The 19,855-nt window shown below is 51.2% G+C and overlaps 1 protein-coding gene across 5 annotated transcripts; it reads left to right on the top strand.

Moving 5' to 3' along the window:
• Window positions 1-159: 159 nt before the first annotated feature.
• On the top strand, window positions 160-10,754 carry LOC130680062 (uncharacterized). 5 transcript variants are annotated; one of them, XM_057490073.1, is made up of 11 exons: window positions 182-867; window positions 4,597-4,661; window positions 5,059-5,180; window positions 6,397-6,462; window positions 6,805-6,876; window positions 7,469-7,686; window positions 7,947-8,038; window positions 8,795-8,864; window positions 9,344-9,436; window positions 9,563-9,667; window positions 10,036-10,754. In XM_057490073.1, exons 1-6 carry the CDS (start codon window positions 554-556, stop codon window positions 7,499-7,501), a joined length of 672 nt encoding a protein of 223 aa, XP_057346056.1. In that variant the 5' UTR covers window positions 182-553; the 3' UTR covers window positions 7,502-7,686; window positions 7,947-8,038; window positions 8,795-8,864; window positions 9,344-9,436; window positions 9,563-9,667; window positions 10,036-10,754. The 5 variants fall into 5 exon arrangements, with proteins under 5 accessions (XP_057346060.1, XP_057346059.1, XP_057346056.1 ...); XM_057490075.1 differs by having other exon boundaries at window positions 9,296-9,436; XM_057490074.1 differs by having other exon boundaries at window positions 9,233-9,436.
• Window positions 10,755-19,855: the final 9,101 nt, after the last annotated feature.

The raw sequence follows: 19,855 nt of genomic DNA, 5'->3' as shown, positions 1-19,855 counted from the left end.
TAGTGACTCTACAGCGTCTCACTACGCTGATGGACAGTGACTGTAATGGGGTTTGTGGGGAGGCTTGATAATGGGGGGCATCTAGTAACCACATTGTTGCTCATGTGATTGTGTATTAATGACACCACAATCAATCAATCAATCAAGAAAAATAACACGTGGGTCAACCCATGAAAAATTAGAAAGTACTTTGAACAAAATCAAAGTCCCCGCCTGACAGCCCTGGCGACCAATGAGCGTGCAGCGTCCCCCGCAGCCCCGCACCCGTATGAAGTCCGTGGCGGCCAGTGAGCGTGGGGCGTCAGGCTCACTCCCTCCCCCGACTGACGGCACTCGAGGCCTGTGAGGGAGCGGTTCCGCGGAGGAGGTAACCGTTGGGCGCGCGCGCAGAAAACGAAACTCCGGCGCTGAGTAGTAGCTGCAGGCGCCGCAACCGCCATATTGAAGAGTCGGTAGGTTCGCGAGCGCCGCCAGGAGGAGCTGCTTCCGGGGCTCAGTCAGTGCTGCGGTCCGCCCTCCGTCCCGTCCGCGCAGCGAGCCCGGCGGAGCCCAGATGGTGGACCCTCGCTGTGCTCGGCTGCGCCTTCTTCCCGGCGCGCAGGCCCCGGCTGCACCGACCTCGTTCCCCAGCCTCGGATCGCCTCCTCGAGCCGGCTGGGCCCCGTCGCTGCCCTCGGCCCTTCGCGACTCTCCCGCGCCCGGCGGAGGGCGGCGATCGGCCAGGACTTGGACCCGCCGCCCCGGCCGGACCTGCGCTCGTCCAGGTCTGCCGCCTCCAGCCTTGCACCGTCGGAACTGCAGCGGAGCGTCCAGAGCGGGGCCCGCTTCAGGGGTGAAGGCGACAGCAACGGCTCTGCGGGCCGGAAGGTACGTGGCCGCGGGGCCTGCAGGGGGCGCGTGGACCACTGCCTCCGCCTGTGGGCGCGGCGGACCGGTGAGGGGGCGGCCGTGCGAGGGGCTCGGCGGGCCGCGCGGGGCCCGCGGGTCGGGGAGCGGCCGACGCGGGTGGGGGGCTCGCGGGGCCTGGCCTGGGGCCGCGCCGCCGACCTGCCACCGCTGCCCGTGCCGGGGCCGCAGGCGGAGGGGCCGGGCCGTGCCGCGCAGACGGGGAGGCCGGCGGGCGTCTTGCCGTGTGCGCCGTTTTCCGGCGGCGGCCTCGGGGGCGAGGGCCGGGCGAGCCGAGGGTCGGGTGGGACCCGCGGCGGGGCGGCGGGGGAGAGGCCGCCGAAGGCAGCGCCTCCAGGATTAACAACTGTTTCCTGAGGCTTCTGTCGTCCTTGTCGTTTGGGATTACCGGTTCCGTTTCCTTGCTGGTCGTCGGTCTGTTCAGATTTTCTGTTTCTTCCTGGGTCACCCTTGGAAGGTTGCATTTTCCTAGAAAGTTGACCAGTTCTTCTACGTTGTCCTGTTTGTTACTATATAACTTTCCATAGTATTCTCTATTCTTCATATTTCAGTGGTGTCAGTAGTGATTTTTCCTTTCTCATTTCTGATTCTGTTCATGTGCGTAGACTGTTTTTTTTCTTGATAAGTCTGGCTAGGGGTTTATCTATTTTGTTAATTTTCTCGAAGAACCAGCTCCTGCTTTCATTGATTCTGTTGTTTTATTCTTCTCAATTTTATTTATTTTTGCTCTAATCTTTATTACGTCGCTCCTTCTACTGACGTTAGGCCTCATTTGTTCTTCTTTTTCTTGTTTAGTTAATTGTGAGTTTAGACTGTTCATACGGAATTGTTGTTCTTTCCTTAAGTAGACCTGTGTTGCAGTATACTTCCCTCTTAACACCGCCTTTGCTGCGTCCCACAGATTTTGCGTTGTTGAATTATTGTTGTCATTTGTTTCCATATATTGCTTGATCTCTTTTTATTTGGTCATTGATCCATTGGTTCTTTAGGAGCATGTTGTTAAGCCTCCACGTGATTGTAGGCTTTTTCGTCACTTTGTGTAATTTATTTCTAGTTTCATACCCTTGTTATCTGAGATGTTGGTTGGTGTAATTTCAATCTTTTTCAATTTACTGAGGCTCTTTTTGTGCCCTACTATATGATCTATTTTTGAAAATGTTCCGTGTGCACTTGAGAAGAATGAGTATCCTCCTGCTTTTGAGTGGAGAGTTCTGTAGATGTCTGTAAGGTCCGTCTGTTCTAATGTGTTGTTCAGTGCCTCTGTCTCCTTACTAATACTTTCTCTCTGGTGCATCTGTTCCTTGGAGTGATTGGAGTGTTGAAGACTCCTAGAGAAATGCATTGTATTCTAGTTCCCCTTTTAATTCTGTTTCTATTTGTTTCACGTATGTAGGTGCTCCTGTGTTGGGGTGATAGATATTTATAATGGTTATATCCTGTTGTTGAATTGACCCTTTTATCATTATGTCATGTCCTTTGTCTCTTGTGACTTTCTTTGTTTTAAAGTCTATTTTGTCCAATACAAGTACTGCAACCCCTGCTTTTTTCTCCGTTAGTTGCGTGAAATATCTTTTTCCATCCCTTCACTTTTAGTCTGTGTATGTGTTTGGGTTTGAAGTGAGTCTCTTGTAGGCAGCATCTAGATGGGTCTTGTTTTTTTATCCATTCAGTGAGTCTATGTCTTTTGATTGGTGCATTCAGACCATTTACATTTAGGGTGATTATCTATAGGTATGTACTTATTGCCATTGCAGGCTTTAGATTCATGGTTACCAAAGGTTAAAGGGTCCCTTCCTTACTATCTAAGAAGCTAACTTAACTCACTTAAGTATGCTATTACGAACACAATCTAAAGGTTGTTTTTTTTTTTCCTCCTCAATATTTATATATTAGGTATCATATTCTGTACTCTTTGTCTATCCATTGTTGTTACCTCTGGTGACAGCTATTTAACCTTAGGAACACTTCCATCTATAGCACTCCCTGCAAAATACACTGTACAGATGGTTGGTGGGAGCTGAATTCTCTCAGCTTTTGCTTAACTGGAAATCGTGTAATCCCTCCTTCAAATTTAAATGATAATCTTTTTTGAAAATTTATTATTATTAATATTATTATTATATTTTGTACGATTAATCTACAATTACAGGAGCAGCATTGTGTTTACTAGACTCCCCCCTTCACCAAGTCCCCCCCACATACCCCTTCACAGTCACTGTTCATCAGCATAGTAAGATGCTATAAAATCACTACTTCTCTTCTCCGTGTTGTACAGCCCTCCCCGTGCCCCCACACACACTATACATGCTAATCGTAATGCCCCCTTTCTTTTTCCCCGCCCTTGTCCCTGCCTTCCCACCCATTCTCCCCAGTCCCTTTCACTTTGGTAACTGTTAGTCCATTCTTGGGTTCTGTGACTCTGCTGCTGTTTTGTTCCTTCAGTTTTCCTTTGTTCTTATACTCCACATATCAGTGAAATCATTTGGTACTTGTCTTTCTCTCCCTGGCTTATTTCACTGAGCATAATACCCTCTAGCTCCATCCATGTTGTTGCAAATGGTAAGATCTGTTTTTTTCTTATGGCTGAGTAATATTCCATTGTGAATATGTAGCACACCTTCTTTAGCCATTCATCTACGGATGGACACTTAGGTTGCTTCCATTTCTTGGCTGTTGTAAATAGTGCTGCGGTAAACATAGGGGTGCATCTGTCTTTTTCAAACTGGGCTGCTGCATTCTTAGGGTAAATTCCTAGAAGTGGATTGTTGAGTATTTTTGCATGTATTTTCCTCGGCGATATTGGTCTGTAATTTTCTTTTTTTGTGCTGTCTTTGCCTGGTTTTGGTATTAAGGTGATGCTGGCCTCGTAGAATGGTTTGGAAGTATTCCTTCTTCTACTTTTTGGAAACGTTTAATGAGGATAACTATTAGATCTTCACTACATGTTTGATTAAAGTCAGCGGTGCAGCCATCTGGTTCAGGTGTTTTTTTCTTAGGTATTTTTTTGATTACCAGTTCAATTTTGTTGCTAGTAATTGGTCTGCTCAGATTTTCTGTTCTTTCTTGGTTAGCCTTGGAGGGTTGCATTTTTCTAGAAAGTTGTCCATTTCTTGTAGGTTATCCAGTGTGTTAGCATATAATTTTTCATGGTATTCTCTCATGATTCTTTGTATTTCTGTGGTTTCTGTAGTGATTTTTTCTTTCTCATTTCTGATTCTGTTTATGTGTGCAGGCTCTCTCTTTTTCTTGATGAGTCCGGATAGGGGTTTATCCATTTTGTTTATTTTCTCGAAGAAGCATCTCCTGCTTTCATGGATTCTTTGTATTGTTTCATTCTTCTCGGTTTTATTTATTTCTGCTCCAATCTTTATTACGTTCCTCCTCCTGCTGACTTTGGGCCTCATTTGTTCTTCTTTTTCTAGTTGTGGTAGTTGTGAGTTTAGACTGTTCATATGGGATTGTTCTTCTCTCCCGAGGTAGGCCTGTATTGCAGTGTACTTCCCTCTTAGGCACCGCCTTTTCTCTGTCCCATGGATTCTACATTGTTCAGTTCTTGCTGTCATTTGTCTCCATATATTGCTGGATCTCTGTTTTTATTCAGTCATTGATCCGTTGGCTATTCAGGAGCATGTTGTTAAGCCTCCATGCGGTGGTGGGCTTTTTCGTTTTATTTGCGTAAATTATTTCTAGTTTCATACCCTTGTGGTGTGAGAAGCTGCATCATTTTGGGGGGCTCGTCTGGGATAACTTCGGAGGTGAGTATAGGCATCCGAGCCTCCCTTTTCTTTCACTGTCCTTATAGAAGGAAGCCGTCTATGGCACACAACATCGGGCGCTCGTCAGCCACTTAAATGGGACTAGCCCGGCTGCCGATCTCAAAGTCTCGAGCGCCAGGTTCCCCTGCGTCTCCCTCAGTGGATCCCCCATCTCCCTTGGGAGCCGGGAAAGTCACCTGAGTGGAGGCCAGGATTCCCCTTCAGAGGCATCTCCCTGGATGCGATGGACTGAGGAAGGCCGTGGGCACCTGCGAGAGTCTAGGCTGAGGCTGCGCTTCAGTGGCTTCTCAAAGTCCCGTGTGTCTGCAGTCAGACCCTGACAGCCCGACTGGGTATCCATGAGGAGTGTCTCTCTTTCTGTCTGTCTGTCTTCCAGCCTGCTTCTCCAGGCCGCCCCAGCCTCTGGGTGAGGCAGGGGTGCTCTTTACTTCCTTTACTCGCTCGATGTGTGCCTCTAACTTCGTCAGTGCCACGGACCCCGATGCTCAGCACCGCAAGGTAGGAGATCCATGCTTCGCTCTTATTCCTGACGAAATCCTGTACTTTTTATCTAATAAAAATGTGTCCGGTTCGTTGAAGAATGCTGTTGGTATTTTGATGGGGATTGCATTGAATCTGTAGATTGCTTTAGGCAGGATGGGCATTTTGATAATACTAATTCCTCCTAGCCAGGAGCATGGATGAGTTTCCATTTGTTAGTGTCCTCTTTAATTTCTGTTAAGAGTATCTTGTATTTTCAGGGTGTGGTAGGTCTTTCAGTTCCTTGGTTAGGTTTATTCCTAGATATTTTTATTCTTGTTGATGCAGTTGTGAATGGAATTGTTTTCCTGATTCCTCTTTCTGCTACTTCATCATTAGTGTCTAGGAAAGCAACAGGTTTCTGTGTATTAATTGTGTATCCTGCAACTCTGCGGAATTCAGGTATCAGTTCTAGTAGTTTTGGAGTGGGGACTTTAGGGTTTTTTTATGTACAATATCATGCCATCTGCAAACAGTGATGGTTTGACTTGTTCTTTACCAATCTGGATGCCTTGTATTTCTTTGTTTTGTCTGATTGCCGTGGCTAGGACCTCCAGTACTATGTTGAATAACAGTGGGGAGAGTGGGCATCCCTGTCTTGTTCCTGATCTCAGAGGAAGAGCTTTCAGCTTCTTGCTGTTAAGTATGATGTTGGCTGTGGGCTTGTCATATATGGCCTTTATTATGTTGAGGTACTTGCCCTCTATACCCATTTTGTTGAGAGTTTTTATCATGAATGGATGTTGAATTTTGTCAAATTTTTTCTCAGCATCTGTCACTGCCTCTCTGTGTCCTCGGGCTCCTCAGGTGGACATGGAGGGTTGTCGTCACCCTGGGGTGTGGGCCTCCCTGGTGAGCTAGGGTCCAGGGAGCCCAAGACGCGCTTCAGCTTTGTGCCCAGCCCACCTGGTCATGTGAGGGGAGCCGTGCTGATAGCCGGGTGACAGTGAGTGCTCAGGGCACCCTGGGAGGCAGAGGGACCTCCCCTGACCCTCTCAGGGCGGCGGCCGTGGCCCAAGGACCCCCATGAGTTTGTGTGTGCTGGAGCTGGGGTCACTCTAGGCTGAGAGCCTGCTGGAGGTGGGGACAGCGTGGGTGCCAGGGGGCTCGGGTAAGGCATCCATCCACCACGGTCTGGTTGCGGGAGGCCGCGTGGGAGGGGAGCATGAGCACCCGAGTGTCCTGGACCTTGCAGGAGCTGCACTGCATATTGAAGGAAAGGCAGCGGGACCGCATGGGACCCGAGGAGAGGAAGAGGAAGGTGAGAGAGGCGTGCCGCGGGTCATGGGCGGTGGGGGCGACCCTGCACCTGCTCCTGGTGCCACCAGTCCTGAGCTGCAAGCATTGGTGTGACCAGAAGGAGGCGAGAGCAGCTGGGTACAGGGGGAAGTTGGAGGACAGGTGCAAGGCCCACAGGGCCTGGGATTGGCCAAAAGCCAGCCCTGGGAGGGCCCGGGAGGGGAGAGCTGGGCGAAGGGAGGTGGGGAGGCAGCACAGGGTGGTCCAAGGGAGCTGGAGGCTGCGGGTGTGGGGTTCAGGGGAGGCTCTGTGGGCTCCCCTGGGGCAGGTGGGGACTCATCACCTCCTCACCCCGGTGTCACAGGGCATGGTCCCCTACCTCGGATTGTTTCTTGCTGACCTGCCTAAAGAGAAACTCCTGGAGCGTAATGAGGACGTGAGTGAGCCCAGAGGGGCACAAATTGGGGCAGGTCACAGGCAGGTTCTGTAAGAAATGCAGAGCCTCAGGAGTACTTCCCTCCCTCTGTGCATGTGAGTGCACGCACCTGCACAGGAGGAGAGGAGAGGCAGGACTGAGCAGGTGGTGTTATGTCTGTCCATTGAATTCAACATTGAGCACCTGTTAAATACCAGCCTCTGTGCTACATGCTTGGGTTTTATTGGTGAATAAGATGATTGAAGCCCCTCTCCTCCATTGGTGTGCACACAGCCTCACCTGGCTGCCACATGTTCCTTTTCGGGTTTGCTCGCAACACCTTAGAACTTCCCCAGCTGTTAACTAATACCAGGGTTCCTGCTCACTGCTGAGGACAAGTGAAATGTAATCCCTGGGCAAGCGTTCAGAAGTTTCTAATCTTTATAAATGTAGCCTTCCTCCCACCTTTGGGCTACAAGTGCTTCCTTCTGGACCCTTTCCTGATAGGCTCTTAGCAAAAGCCAAGTGCATTTCTGTGTAGACGGAACAGTTTGAGGAAGAGCTGTTGAGGGCCACTCATAACCTCCCCTTCAAACCTGGGCCCCTTCACCAGGCTGTCCACATGGGTCCCGTCAGACACATCTGAGACTGCACCGCTGCGTAGCAGGGAAAGGGGGTCGTACCGATGGGAAGAGCAGAAGAGCCAAGGGGAGTGATAAAGGGACGCTGAGACCTAACAGCTGAGGAAAAGACTTCCCAGAAGGTTGCGCTGATGTGAGCCGAGACTGGTCAACCACCATCTGGCCTGAGCCTCCTGCTCCCTCTGCTTCGGTATTTGGCCTTTTTCAAATCTGCATGAGAGTATCAGAGGGCTAGAGTTCAGCATGGTTGAAAAAGGCAATACAAATGGGGCTCAAGGGGAGAGGGGTTCTTAACCGATTCGTGTTAGATTCTTTTTTCCAAAATTTGAAAGGTATTTCCATTAAAGCCACCTCAGAAGTGACAGGCTTTAACAAATGTTTCCTCTGTTGCGGAAGGGAGAGATGGAGGGGATCCTGATTACAATCACTTTCAGGTTGCTTTTTTTCTAGGAATGGGGAACAGATTTCCTGGACTCCTGCTGCCACAGGCCCCACGGAACTGCTTTTGCAGCCAACATCGCTTCTCTAGGGGATTCACAGAGGTGATGGGCCAAGTCAGGGTTTTAGATGCCAAGCAGATCAAGTGGCTTCAGCCAGAAACAGAGAGAGACACGGCAGAGGGAAGGTCCTGGCCAGACATTGTGTACAGGAGGAGGGACGGATCAGTTCTGGTTTCCTTCCCAGCAGCAGCAGCTTCCCCTTCTCCTATGCCTGGTTACTATCACCTCCTCTACCAAGGGCGTGGCGAAACCCAGGTGACCTGGCATGGAGAGACATATCGCCTTGTTGGCGGCTACCGGGCCTATGGGGATGCACCTATTGCCACCCCAGCAAAGGTGGACGCAGAGAAGCCAGTTCCCAGGAGGGCTCCCAAGAGACATCAAACTTCAAGAGAGTCAGATGAAGAACTAGGTTGCCCCCCCACCAAAATTCAATGGCTGCAGCATAGTGGCAAGAGGCTGAACCCACGGAAGCTTGCTGGCCGAGCCACTTCCGTAAGGAGGGCACAGGTTTAACTGCCTAAAATAGCTAATGCCTCTTCCTGCAGTGACCCACCCCTGCCACTGCTCGCCACAGGAGACTGCGACCTGAGCTGCTCTCCCTGAACTGGGAATGGAGGCCCCCGGGTGGAAACATGGAGCCCTCTCCCCAGGCCACAGATTCCCCAGGGCTCAGGGCCATGGTGGAAAGCCTCCTGCGGGCTAGTGGACCTTCTAGGATCTCCAGGAAAAGGGGTCAGCCCCGAGACTCTCCACCTGCTGGCCATGTATCTCCCTACTCATCTCCCCTCCCCTTAGGAAGAGCACCAGGATGTGTAAAAACCTGAAAAAGAAGGACAAGTGTGTTACCAGGAAGCGTCTCCTCAAGGTAAATGGGGGCTGGAGGTCTGGAAGGGAGGGGTCCTCGGGGCAAGTCCTCTGCCGCGCTGTGGCACAGCTTTGGGGAGGATTCCAGGTGTGTGGGGTGAGCGGGGGAAGCTGACGGGGAAAGTAGGGTCCCCCAGGCCCCCGAGGGCCTCGTCTGTCTCCCTCCCTGGCTCAACTTGACTGGGGGCCTGGCATCCAGTGAGGACCCAGAGGACAGGCCGCAGTTGCGGCTGGAGCTGACGTGGGGTCGGCAGCCGGGGTGGGGCCTGTGGCTGAGCAAGGTTGGGTGTAGCAGGACAGGGTGTAGCTGCAGGACAGAGGGACACCTGTGAGCCCCTGGAGGCACATGTCAGGGGGCCCTTCCCCCAGAGCCCACCGGCAGCTGCAGCCCACGCCTGACTCCGGCCAGCCTCACCTCTGCTCCTCGTCCAGGGGCTCCACAGCCTGGACAAAGGACATGAAGTGCTCGTCCCTCTCCAGGTCGTACACCGCGGCCATGTGCTTGTGCACCATGATCTCGTCCTGGAGGGTAGCGACCTGGAGCAGAGGAAGGACAGGATGCAGACAAGGGGGGTGAGGAGTGGGGCACTGGATGGTGCTGGATCTTTGCTCACACGGGAACCCACTCTCAGGAAAGGTGGGGGGCAGAGGGGTGGCCCGGTGCTGAGAGGGGCTCACAGGTGTCCCTCTGTCCTGCAGCTATACCCTGTCCTGCCAGCTGGAGCCCCCAAGCCAGGGGGCCGGCAGAAAGGGACTGTTACAGTTCCTCAGGTCCCACGTTTAAACGTCCTGGGCCAGGGCCAGGTGAGTTTCTGGGCTGGGGCGATCGGCAGGGGGGTGGGCTGCTCCTCAGCCTCAGGGAAGCTTCGGGCCATGCTGGGTGTGGGGGCGTCCTAAAGACCGGTGCGGCTGGGGTCCCAGCTCCACGGCCGACCAGTCCTGTCAGACTGAAGGGTGGTTCCCCGCCCCCTCTGGGACCCAGCCTCCTCCTCTGTGAGTAGGTGACGCTCAGGAGCCTTCCCGAGACAGGGACCCCCCGGGTGCTGGTGATGGACAGGACCCTCCACACAGGGCCCGGAGCCCAGAGGGCAGTGGGGACGGGGTGGAAGCAGGATAATGGGGGGAACCCGGGATAACCTGCCTCTTCTGATCACCCGTGTGTGGCCCTGTAGCTGCTGTCATCGGGCCCGTGGCCCTGCTGGTGTCCTGGCTGCATGTGGAGGAGAGCTGCTTCCCCTTCGGGCAGGCGGCCCCTGGCGCCCCAGGACCCCAGTCTGCTTGCTGCTCCTCCTCCTCCCGCTGCTCATCCTGAGCCTCTGCTGGGGCAGCTGCTCTGGCACCTCCTCCGTCGGCCGACTTCGGCATCTCCCCACGCTGCCGCTGCCTCCTCAAGGGCCTGTACGTAGCCCCTGCCAACCTGGCCGCCTTCGTGCTGTGTCCTACCCTCTGCTCGTGGCCCGCTGGACAAAGGCGAGCCACCCCACCGTGTGGAGGGTTTTCGCCTTTGAGTAGGTGGCCTCCCACCGTGACGCCAACTGCTGCCTGGGTACCATCAGCCACCGAGTCATAGCCACAGGGTTCCAGAAAGAGCTGGGGCCCGTCCACACCAGTCCCGGCCGTTTCTGGGATGGACACAGAGACGGCGCTGTGCTGCATGGGACCACCGCCCCCTGGGTGCCCAGCGGAGGCATCCGAGGCTGCAGGGGTGGCCGGCCATCGCAGGGTCCTGGGACATGCACCCAGGGGAGCCCCTGTGCAACTTCCTCCCCTCATCCCTGAGAAGTAGCCTCCCCAGGCGCAGTGTGGTCTGGGTGTTGTGTCTGAGGTTAATGGTTCCTGGGGGTTGGGGTCATCCCTGTGCAGAATGTAATAAATGATGAACGGATTGCCACCACACTGCTCTTTCTTCTCAAAGCTCTGCCCCTCCTGCAGACATCGTGTGCCCCAGCCCACCCCACCCCCAGCCCTCAAACTCTGTGACGCAAGAGGCCCTGACCTATGCCAGGTTGTCCTCCATCCTCTGTCCTCCCCCTGTAAGGTGCTCAGGAAGAGTGGGGCGCTCCAAGCCCCAGGCTGGCACACCTTGGCAACACTGGGGAGGGCAGTTCAAACAGAAACTGGACCTTTCTTCCTGACCCCTATAGGTCATGATCAGACACCAAAATCTACTAAATAGACGCCCCGGGGTGTCTCTTCACATCTTGAACAACACTGCAGATGTTGTAACACACGTAGGTCCCAGGGCTGCAGGGTGCCAGTCTAGCACTGTCCCATTTAATGACACACAGTGCCCCACACATTCCAAGAAATTCCTTTTCAACAAATGTTGAACTTGGTCTCAAAGCACCTCCAAGATGTGCACTCCTTCCTTTGGGGGCCTTTCTCTGAGCCCAATTTCTCCACACTTCACACCTCAGAGCACCCACTAAAGCTCCCAGGTCCCCAGTCCTCCCCTATGGGGCCCCTCAGCCATCCATCCCCAGGCCAGGCTGGTGTGAGGCCCCTGGTATCCCGCTCCTGGCTCCTCGCTGTGCGGCTTGACGTCTGTGACAAATGGCTGGGGAGGCTGAGCGGAGGCACTTGGCTGTGATTCTCCCATATGCTCTCCCAGGGCTCTCAGGATGTGCTCACCCTCCCAGGAGGGGAGGCCTGGCCTGGAGGGGAGCTGCAGGATCAGCACAAATACCCCCTTGGGGGGCTCCACGCTGGAGACAGTCTCCAGGCCTTATGCTGCAGGTGGAGCCCCAGACTTGGGACTGAGGACTGGGGAAGCGAACGTGGGCCCTCCTGACAGCCTCTGATGACCAGGTGACAGGAGGTAAAATCGGGACACCCAGGCCACCCTCCTCCTCCTGGCCCTGCCCACAGCACCCTCAGAGCCATCTGCCTGCACGGTGGTCCCAGGGATGACCTCAGGCTCCCCAGCCATGTAGGGAGGGAGGTTTGGGCAGAAGGAGGGCAGACGGGCCTCTGGCAGGGCGGTGGCCCAGGTCAGACCTGTCTTCCTGCACGGCCCACCAGCCTCAACCCTAGAGCGATGAACTTCTGGGCCCAGAAACAGCAGCTGTCCTGTGCCTGCCTGTTTGTCACTGGTGCCAGCAGTCCGTCCTGCCCCGGTGTGTGCAGGTGCCCAGGGCATGCCAGGCCCTGGACTGCTGCTGCTGGGACACCAGGCTCACACGGCTGCGTGGCCACCCTGACTGTGGGCTGCAATGCACCTGCCCACCCGATGTGTGCTGTGGAGATGGCACGGCCCTCTGGCACCAGGTGCGCGGCTCTGTGCCCAGGCACGGGGCTCTGGGGACTCCCCGTCTTCGGGCTCCTCAGAGAAGCTAATGCTGGATTTCTTGTTCACGGAGTCGAATAACGAACTCCGGAAACACTAAAGGTAGGAGAGCAAGTGCGAGGCTTTTATTTAGAGATGAAGCAGGCAGGCAGAGCTCCTGGCTTGCACCTGCCTGGAGGGCTCAAGACAGCCCTGGGTTTCTGCGTCGTCTAGGGGATTTACAGGTGGTTGAGAGACAAAGGGTAGGGATGCAGACCGGCTAAATGGCCCCCAAATGCTTATTTTTGAAGAGACAGTTAATTTCTTATCAGTCTTCCAGATTATTTTGCAGAGTTAACACAAGAAATTTACTGCTCGGATTCTTTCCCAGAACAGCAGCTTCTTGGTTTGCGAGCATATCAATCAAGACTGCCTGTCCTGCTCCCAAGGTGGGCCGAGTCATTGTCCGCTATGTTAAGAAACCCATTTTTTGACTTCTTGGGTTTTAAAATGCAATCTTATCTTGAAGATGGAATCTTTCCTGATTTTACTATGTTGTTTGTGACTGGGCTCACTTGCCATTATGAGTTGCCTAGGATGCAAATCGCTTGATTAGGGCTAGAGGAAGAAAAGCGGCATCTGGGTAAACTTAAAGAAACTAAGCTGGGCCTTTTAACAGGCTTAAGTAAATTTTACAATAGTGTCATTTAACTGACACAATGAAGACATGGGCTATGCTGAGGTATTTTCCTATCTGGGGGATATTCAAACATTTCAGGCCAAGTTACTCCTGGGCTTTTTAGTTTTCATCTATCTCACAGGAGAATGCTTGTATTACTTTAGAGAATTAATGTGACTGACTTTCCTTAATTGTTTCATATGGAGTTTCAGTAGGGGTTTTATTCCAGAGGCCCTCACCCTACTCTGTCTGCACCCATAGTCCCTGTTTCAGTAGCACTGAGGCTCCATGGCTTCCCTCCCGAGCTGCCATTTGTGAGAAACACACTCACTGGTCCAAATTCAATAAGTGGACATGGAGACAGAGAACAGCGGAGCAAGGCTTTAATGACGGTCCTGCAAGATCAGGTGTCTGGTGGGCAGGCACACCTGGGGAGTTTGGCGCCAATAATTTATCTTCTAGTGTGCGAGTCCCTCCCGTGGTTCCTCATTGGCTGAGTCCTACAGGGTTCACAGTCTTCCCCGGAAGTCTCCTAAGCCCGTTATATCTTTGCTTTACATTTGTCTTATTTTTATTGGTAGGTTTAAAAAAACTCAAACAGGTATAGGCAGGCCCTTATCAATTCCCCCACCCCCACCCTCAGCCCGAGCAGCTTCCACCATGTGGCCCTTTGTTCATACCTTACTGTTAAAGTGCTTAAACATCCTGGTGGGAATAAATCACATTTAGGTTTTATACTCTTTCCTAACACATTCTCTCCTAGTTCCTCCTCCAGGCTTCCCTTCTGCACTCCCCAAGCTCTCTGATCCCATGCTCGCACCCCTCTCCCCCTGCCCTCCCAGCCTTCTCCTTCCCCCATCCCTCCCCTGGGCTGGGACTCCTGTTAGGAGGGCGTTATGTATTCTCCTGGGTTCTTGTCCCCGCCGCAGCAAAGAACTGAGGGGCAGAGACACAGCAGTGAAGTAGAGTAAAAGTTTAATTTACAGAGAGAAAGTGCACACTCAGAGAGAGGGGAGTGTGGGCTACCTCAGAGAGGGAGGCGCACTGTAAGGGTGGGGGTTCCCCCTTTTAAGGATTTTTCAGGAATGTGACAAAGGGCTAGGGGTGTGGACCTGTGAAGTGGTCTCAAGATGTTTTTCTTTGATGAGACATGAAGTCCTCCAGGTAATTCTGCAAAATTAGCTTAACACAATGCACTGCTCAGATTCCCTCCAGGAGAGGAGCTTCCTGGTTGGGGAGCATATCAATTAAGATTGCCTTCCCTGCCTCCAAGGTGGGCTGAGTTATTGTATGTTCGCTAAAGAGTATGTTAAGTGTGGATAAAATGGAAGTTCCTGTGTCCAGGATTCTCCCCTGGGCCTAGTCGGCTAGCTCACTACACGTGTTTGGGCAATATGTTGCTATTGACTCTATAGAAAGAGTTCCCACCCAGTGCTCTGGGTGACACGGTGACACGGCTGCGAGGCTGCAGGAGAGCAGAGCAGAGGCTGGAGTGATGGCAGCACTGAGGTCAGAGGCCTAGAGGACGGATGTGTGGGACGGCTGTGTAGGCAGGGAGGCCCAGAGGCAGAGACCGGCTTGCTGCGTGCAGACTCGGTCTGAGTGAACAGGATGTTAGTGATTGACCTGCCACCATGGAAATAAAGTTACATACAACCCTTTCATGCCAGGAATGTTTTAGTGTCATTTCTTTGGTCACATTAAATCCATATTGAACTCGCCCTGGGCTGAAGTCCATTGGCAAGACATTAAGAATCTTACTTCTTAACTTCTTGAGTTTTAAAATGCAACTTTAGCTTTAAGATGCAATCTTTGCTGTCTTTATTATGCTTTTTATAGCTGGGCCTTTTAGCACAGGCTAAAGTAAATCTTACAGTGGCGTGATTAATTGACACAAAGAAGACAAGGGCTGTACTCAGATACTTTTCTTTGGGGAACATTCAAACATTCCAGGCCTAGTTGCTCCTGGACTTTTGAGCTTCAACTGGTTAACTCATTAGCTCTGAGTCTTTTCTGGGTTTCTTGTTTTAACTGGTTAATATTTTGAGTCCCTTTAAGTGAACTTTACTGGCCTGAATTGTCTCTCATCCCGCTCATATCTATTTTTCTGCCTAACACTCCCAAGACTGACCAGCCTCTCGGTAAACATCCCATAGACATGCAAACAGGCACTTCAGGTCTACAATGGGTGACACCCAGGCAAGGATCCTGGCTGTAATTTCCATTTTCTCCACACCATCCTGGTCCTTTTAACAAAAAGAGAGAGGTCCTGGTTCAGCCCTGAGTAAACATAGCTACTTGACTGGTGGTGGGAGGAAGAATTTCTTCAGTTCCTCGAGGTTCCCTTAGCTGGTCTAAGAAACAAATTGACATGAGACAGATTAACAGGAGAAAAAGTAACAAAATTTAATTAAGTACATACAGGGAAGCCATAGACACATGTTGCACAGACAGGGTGTGGGGTAGAATTGCAATATTTGCAGAATCTCTTGGCCTGGCTTTAGTGCATGTCCGTATCCGTATCAACAGGTGTTTCCAAGGGGTGGAGAGAAGTAGTCCGTCTCCACGTCAGTGGGTAATTACGTGGGCGAGGGAGGGTTTATCTGGACCAGAGAGGTTGGTGGGAGTATTGGCTCTCTTCTACTGCAGCAGGAGAGAAAGAGAGAGAGAGAGAGAGAGAGAGAGACGCAGGGTGACTGCTTGTAGGCAATAAACGGCTTTTGAACACTATTTCTCCCTTTGCCTGATTTCGCTTTCAAAGGTGTTTTGCCCTGGGATCTCCCCTCCCTGGAGTTACGCAGGGAGAATGAGGTCTGTGTGTCATCCTGAACCAAGGAGAAGGGGTGAGGGTCTGAGACTTCAAAGGAAAAGAGAAGTAATTCACAGGAATATAAAACAGGAAACGTTTGATAGACAAAATACTTGATGGGACACACAGAAACAATGGGGAATTTTAACAGACTAAAATGATACCGGGGTTCTTGTTTAGAGAGTCAGGGAATTAATTTTGCAAACACTCAAGATAGGAAAGCCAGGGAGAGGCTTTTATTTAGAGATAAAGTGAGAGGAACGAGCTCCTGGTGCATGCTGGGAAGGGACAAGAGAGTCCACAGCTGTGCATTGTCTGGGGGTTTTATGGGCTGTGGAGGAGTTTCAGAAACATGATAAAGGGCTAGGGGTGCAGCTTGTTAAGTAACCCCCCAAATATTCATCTTTGATGAGACACCAAGCCTTTTCTATTTCAGGTAATTTTGCAAAATTAACACAAGAAATTTACTGCTGTGATTCGTTCCTGAGATAGCAGCTTCCCTCTGGGAGCAAATCAATTAGGACCACCTTCCCTCACCCTAAGGTGGGCTCAGTTATTGTCTGTTCACTAAAGAGTAAATTAAGAATGTTACGTCTTAACTTCCTGGGTTTTAAAATGAAACCGTAGCTTTAAGATAGAACCTTTCCTGTCTTTACTGTGCTGTTTATGGCTGGGCTAGCTTGCTAAGTGAACTGTCCAGTCCGCAAATTACTTGATACGGGGATGGAGGAGGAAAAACCGCGTATAGGTAAAGTTAGAAAAATAAGCTGGGCCTTTTAGCAGGCTAAGTGAGTCTTACCTTAGTCAATGACATGATTTACAAAACACAATAAAGACAAGGTATGCTGAGAGACTTTCCTTTATCTGGGGAATACTCAAGCATTCCAGGCCAGTTACTCCTGGCTTCTGGAACTTTAACTGATCTCACTGGAGAATGCCTATATTCTTAGTTTGCTACTTTTACCCTAGAGAAGGGACAAGCAGAAGGTGCCAAAGAGCCCCGTGCACCTTATTAAGAAGTGCAGACTGTATTCCATAGGCAATACAGGGCCCGAGAAGGATTTTGAGCAGGGAAACATGATCACCCCCTTATAGGTAGGTCATCTAGCAGTAGTGAGGGGAAAGAATTTAAGTGGGAGGCACTGAAGGATTGGGGGTCAAGTAGGAGGCCACTGCACAGCTTAGGGGAGAGACGGTGAGGGCTTGGAAACCCAGTGTGGTGGTGAGAACTGAGAGGAGACAGACGTGAGAAAGAGGAAAGCCCGCGGAACCCGGGCCTGACTCGCTATGCACAGGATGGGAGGGGAAGCCGTCTCCCGGGTTTCTTCCTTGGATGACTGGGGGACAGTTACCGATGCTGGTAAGAAAATTGATGGCAGAGGAAGATAACGGACTAAGTTTTGAAGATTTTAGGTTTGATATTCCCTCCCCTCCTCTCCCCAGGTCTCTGTGAGGTTGACCAGCTGAGAAGACAGCTCCTTCCACAAAGAAGAGTGGGCTTCTTGTCTCCCGGAATGAATGGCCCTACAATGACTCTATTCCAAATAAGGTCCTGTTCAGAGGTTCCAGTGGACATGAATTCTGGGCAGGGGGACACAAATCCCCACCATAAGTCACAGTAGGTAGGGATTAGTCCATATAGTAAGTATGTTTGAGCAGGGATGGGCAGGCATCTTGGGCTCAGCTCTCCCCTCTTTGGGCCTCGACTTCCCCGTCTGCAAGCTGGGGCCATCAGCGGGGCTGATGACGGGGGCTAAATAAGATGTGGGGGTGAAGGGCATTTGTAGGAATTGGGGGTCCTGCTCTGTCTTCCTGGCCTCCATAGAGTCCCAGCCTCGGGTGGGGGGGAGGCACAGAGTCCCAGCAGCAGCTCCCGCCAGAAACCCTGGTAGTCATATTCTTGATTCTGTTACTTCCTCTCTAAAATTACGCTCTTGACCCTGGAAGAATTTCAAGCCACGTTGAGACATCGTTGGGCAGACGTTTCCCAAGTATCTGCCATGGGGCAGCTTCTATGACTTCGTCTTCTTCTTGACAACTCCTCCGGAGCAAACCTGGGCCTTGTGTTCCCTGTGTGTGGCGCAGGCCCCTGGTCCTCCTTTGTACAAAAGAACTGACGTGAGGCTAGACGCCAGCCAGCTCTATAAACTCACAAGCATCGTGCAGCCAGTAGAGAGGTCAAAGTGAAGGCACAAAACAGGGTGTTGGCAGGCCTGAGAGTAAGTTCTGGTTTTGCTCCTAACTTGCCATGTGACCCTGGGCAAACCCCACCTTATTAAATGGAAATGTTGGAATAGGTCAAGAGTAGGAAAGTTTTATGGCCCATGGGCCAAATCTGGCCCACTCTCTGTGTTTGTGAAGTTTTATTAGCACACAGCCACATTCATTTGTTTACATATTGTCTATAGCGTCTCTTAAGCTACAACAGACTTAAAGGTATCACAGCAGAGACTGTCTGGCCCACAGAGCTGAGAGTATTTACCTCCTGGCTGTTCACAAGTAAAGTTTGCCCAGCCCTGCACTGGATGATTTTTAAGCCCCTTCTCTGTGGGTGAAATCGCAGTATTTCCAGAATCTCTAGCCTGGCCTTAGTGCCTCTCCTTATCAATAGATGTTCACAAGGAGTGGTGAGAAGGAGAGGTGACACAAGGGTGCGGGGGGGGGGGGGGGGGGGGTGGTGTTTACAAGAAGAGGTGATTACAAGGGTCAGGGGAGTGAGGGTGTATCTGAGCTGGAGAGGTTTGGTCAGGCCTCCTTTTTACTGCTGGGTCACGAGAGACACAGGTGAGCGGAAGTGGACTGTTTGTAGACGATAAACAGGTTTCTCCCACTTTATTTCTCCCTTTGACTGATTTCAGCTCTCCAGGGTAATTTGCCCTGGGCTGGGAATTTATTTTTCCCCCAGAGTTACACTCTCTAACTCTAAAAATCTGATAATTTGTGAAAGAAAGAAACAGTAAAACTAATTAGGCAAAGCCAGGAGAGCTGTATCAAGCTGTGCCACAGCACAAATATATAGTATCTCACCATCAGTGTCCATGTTTCCTCAATAAAAACAGACTGTAATGAGGCATCTGAGCCAGTTTGGGCTGCTATGACAAATTACCATGGATGGCATGCATAAACAACATTACTGATAATTCTGGAGGCTGGGAAGTTCAAGTTCAAGGTGTCAGCAGATGCAGTGTCTGGTGGGGGCTCTCTTTCCTGTTTGCAGATGGCCATCTTCTCTTTGAAGAGCAGAGACAAAGATCCTGCACCTTTTTGGAAGGGCATTAATCCCATCATGGACCCCTCCCTCCATGACCTTCTCTAATCATCTCCCAAAGGTCCCACCTTTAGTATTTACATCACGTTGGGAGTTGGGATTTCAACCTATGAATTTTGGGTGGGGAGGAGACACAAATGTTAAGTCTGTAGCATCAGAGTAGACAATAATTGATTCAACAAACACTTGCTGATGCTGTGTGTGCGTTCCTTGCAGTCCCCTGGGGCACAGAGATGCCAAGGCCCATCCCTTGGTCTTAAGGAATTCCCTAAGAGAGAGAAGGAAGTATCATGGTAATGCCGAGGGATCATGGAGGGTCAAGAAGGGCTTCCCAAAGAAGAGAAATTTCTGTGGGGCCTTGAAACACATAGGGAGGATTTGAAGATACCGGAGAGAGAGTTCCAGACAGAGACCACAGCATGGATTTAGACTGGAAGGCAGGAATATTTAGAAAACACATATCTAAGGGATTTCTTGCTGAACTGGTTGAGAAGACATATGTCTGCATGTCCCCTCCCCACACCTCAGAGATTCCCTCCCGGCTGGCCCCTTCCTCCTTGTGATTGTCTAAAGTCTCACCTTTATCATCACATTTGTGATTGCATTAGAGCCTTCTAGGCTGTGCCTCCTCAGCTGAAAATGGTAGAAAATGGTCATTAAAGCCTCTTTGTGGAAATAAGGCAGAAAGACTCAGACCCGGCAGGAGCAGGTTATCCTAGGGGGGCCTAGATAAGGAGCTGAAGGTTTCAGGTCTGGCACTGCTCCCTTTGTATCAGTTAGCTGTTGCTGCATAATGAGACACTGCAAATTGTAGCAGTTTAAAACCACATACATTTATTATGTCACATGGTTTCTGAATACCAGGAATCCAAGAGTGGCTTAGCTGGGGTGGTTCTGTCTCAGAGTCTCTCTCATGAGGTTACAGTCAAGATGTCAACCAGAGGGAGCCTAAGCCTGCAGAATCGACTTCC

This window comes from Manis pentadactyla, chromosome 12, assembly GCF_030020395.1.
Source record: "Manis pentadactyla isolate mManPen7 chromosome 12, mManPen7.hap1, whole genome shotgun sequence".
NCBI classification, from domain to species: domain Eukaryota; kingdom Metazoa; phylum Chordata; class Mammalia; order Pholidota; family Manidae; genus Manis; species Manis pentadactyla.
This window is presented reverse-complemented; position numbering and strand designations above follow the sequence as displayed.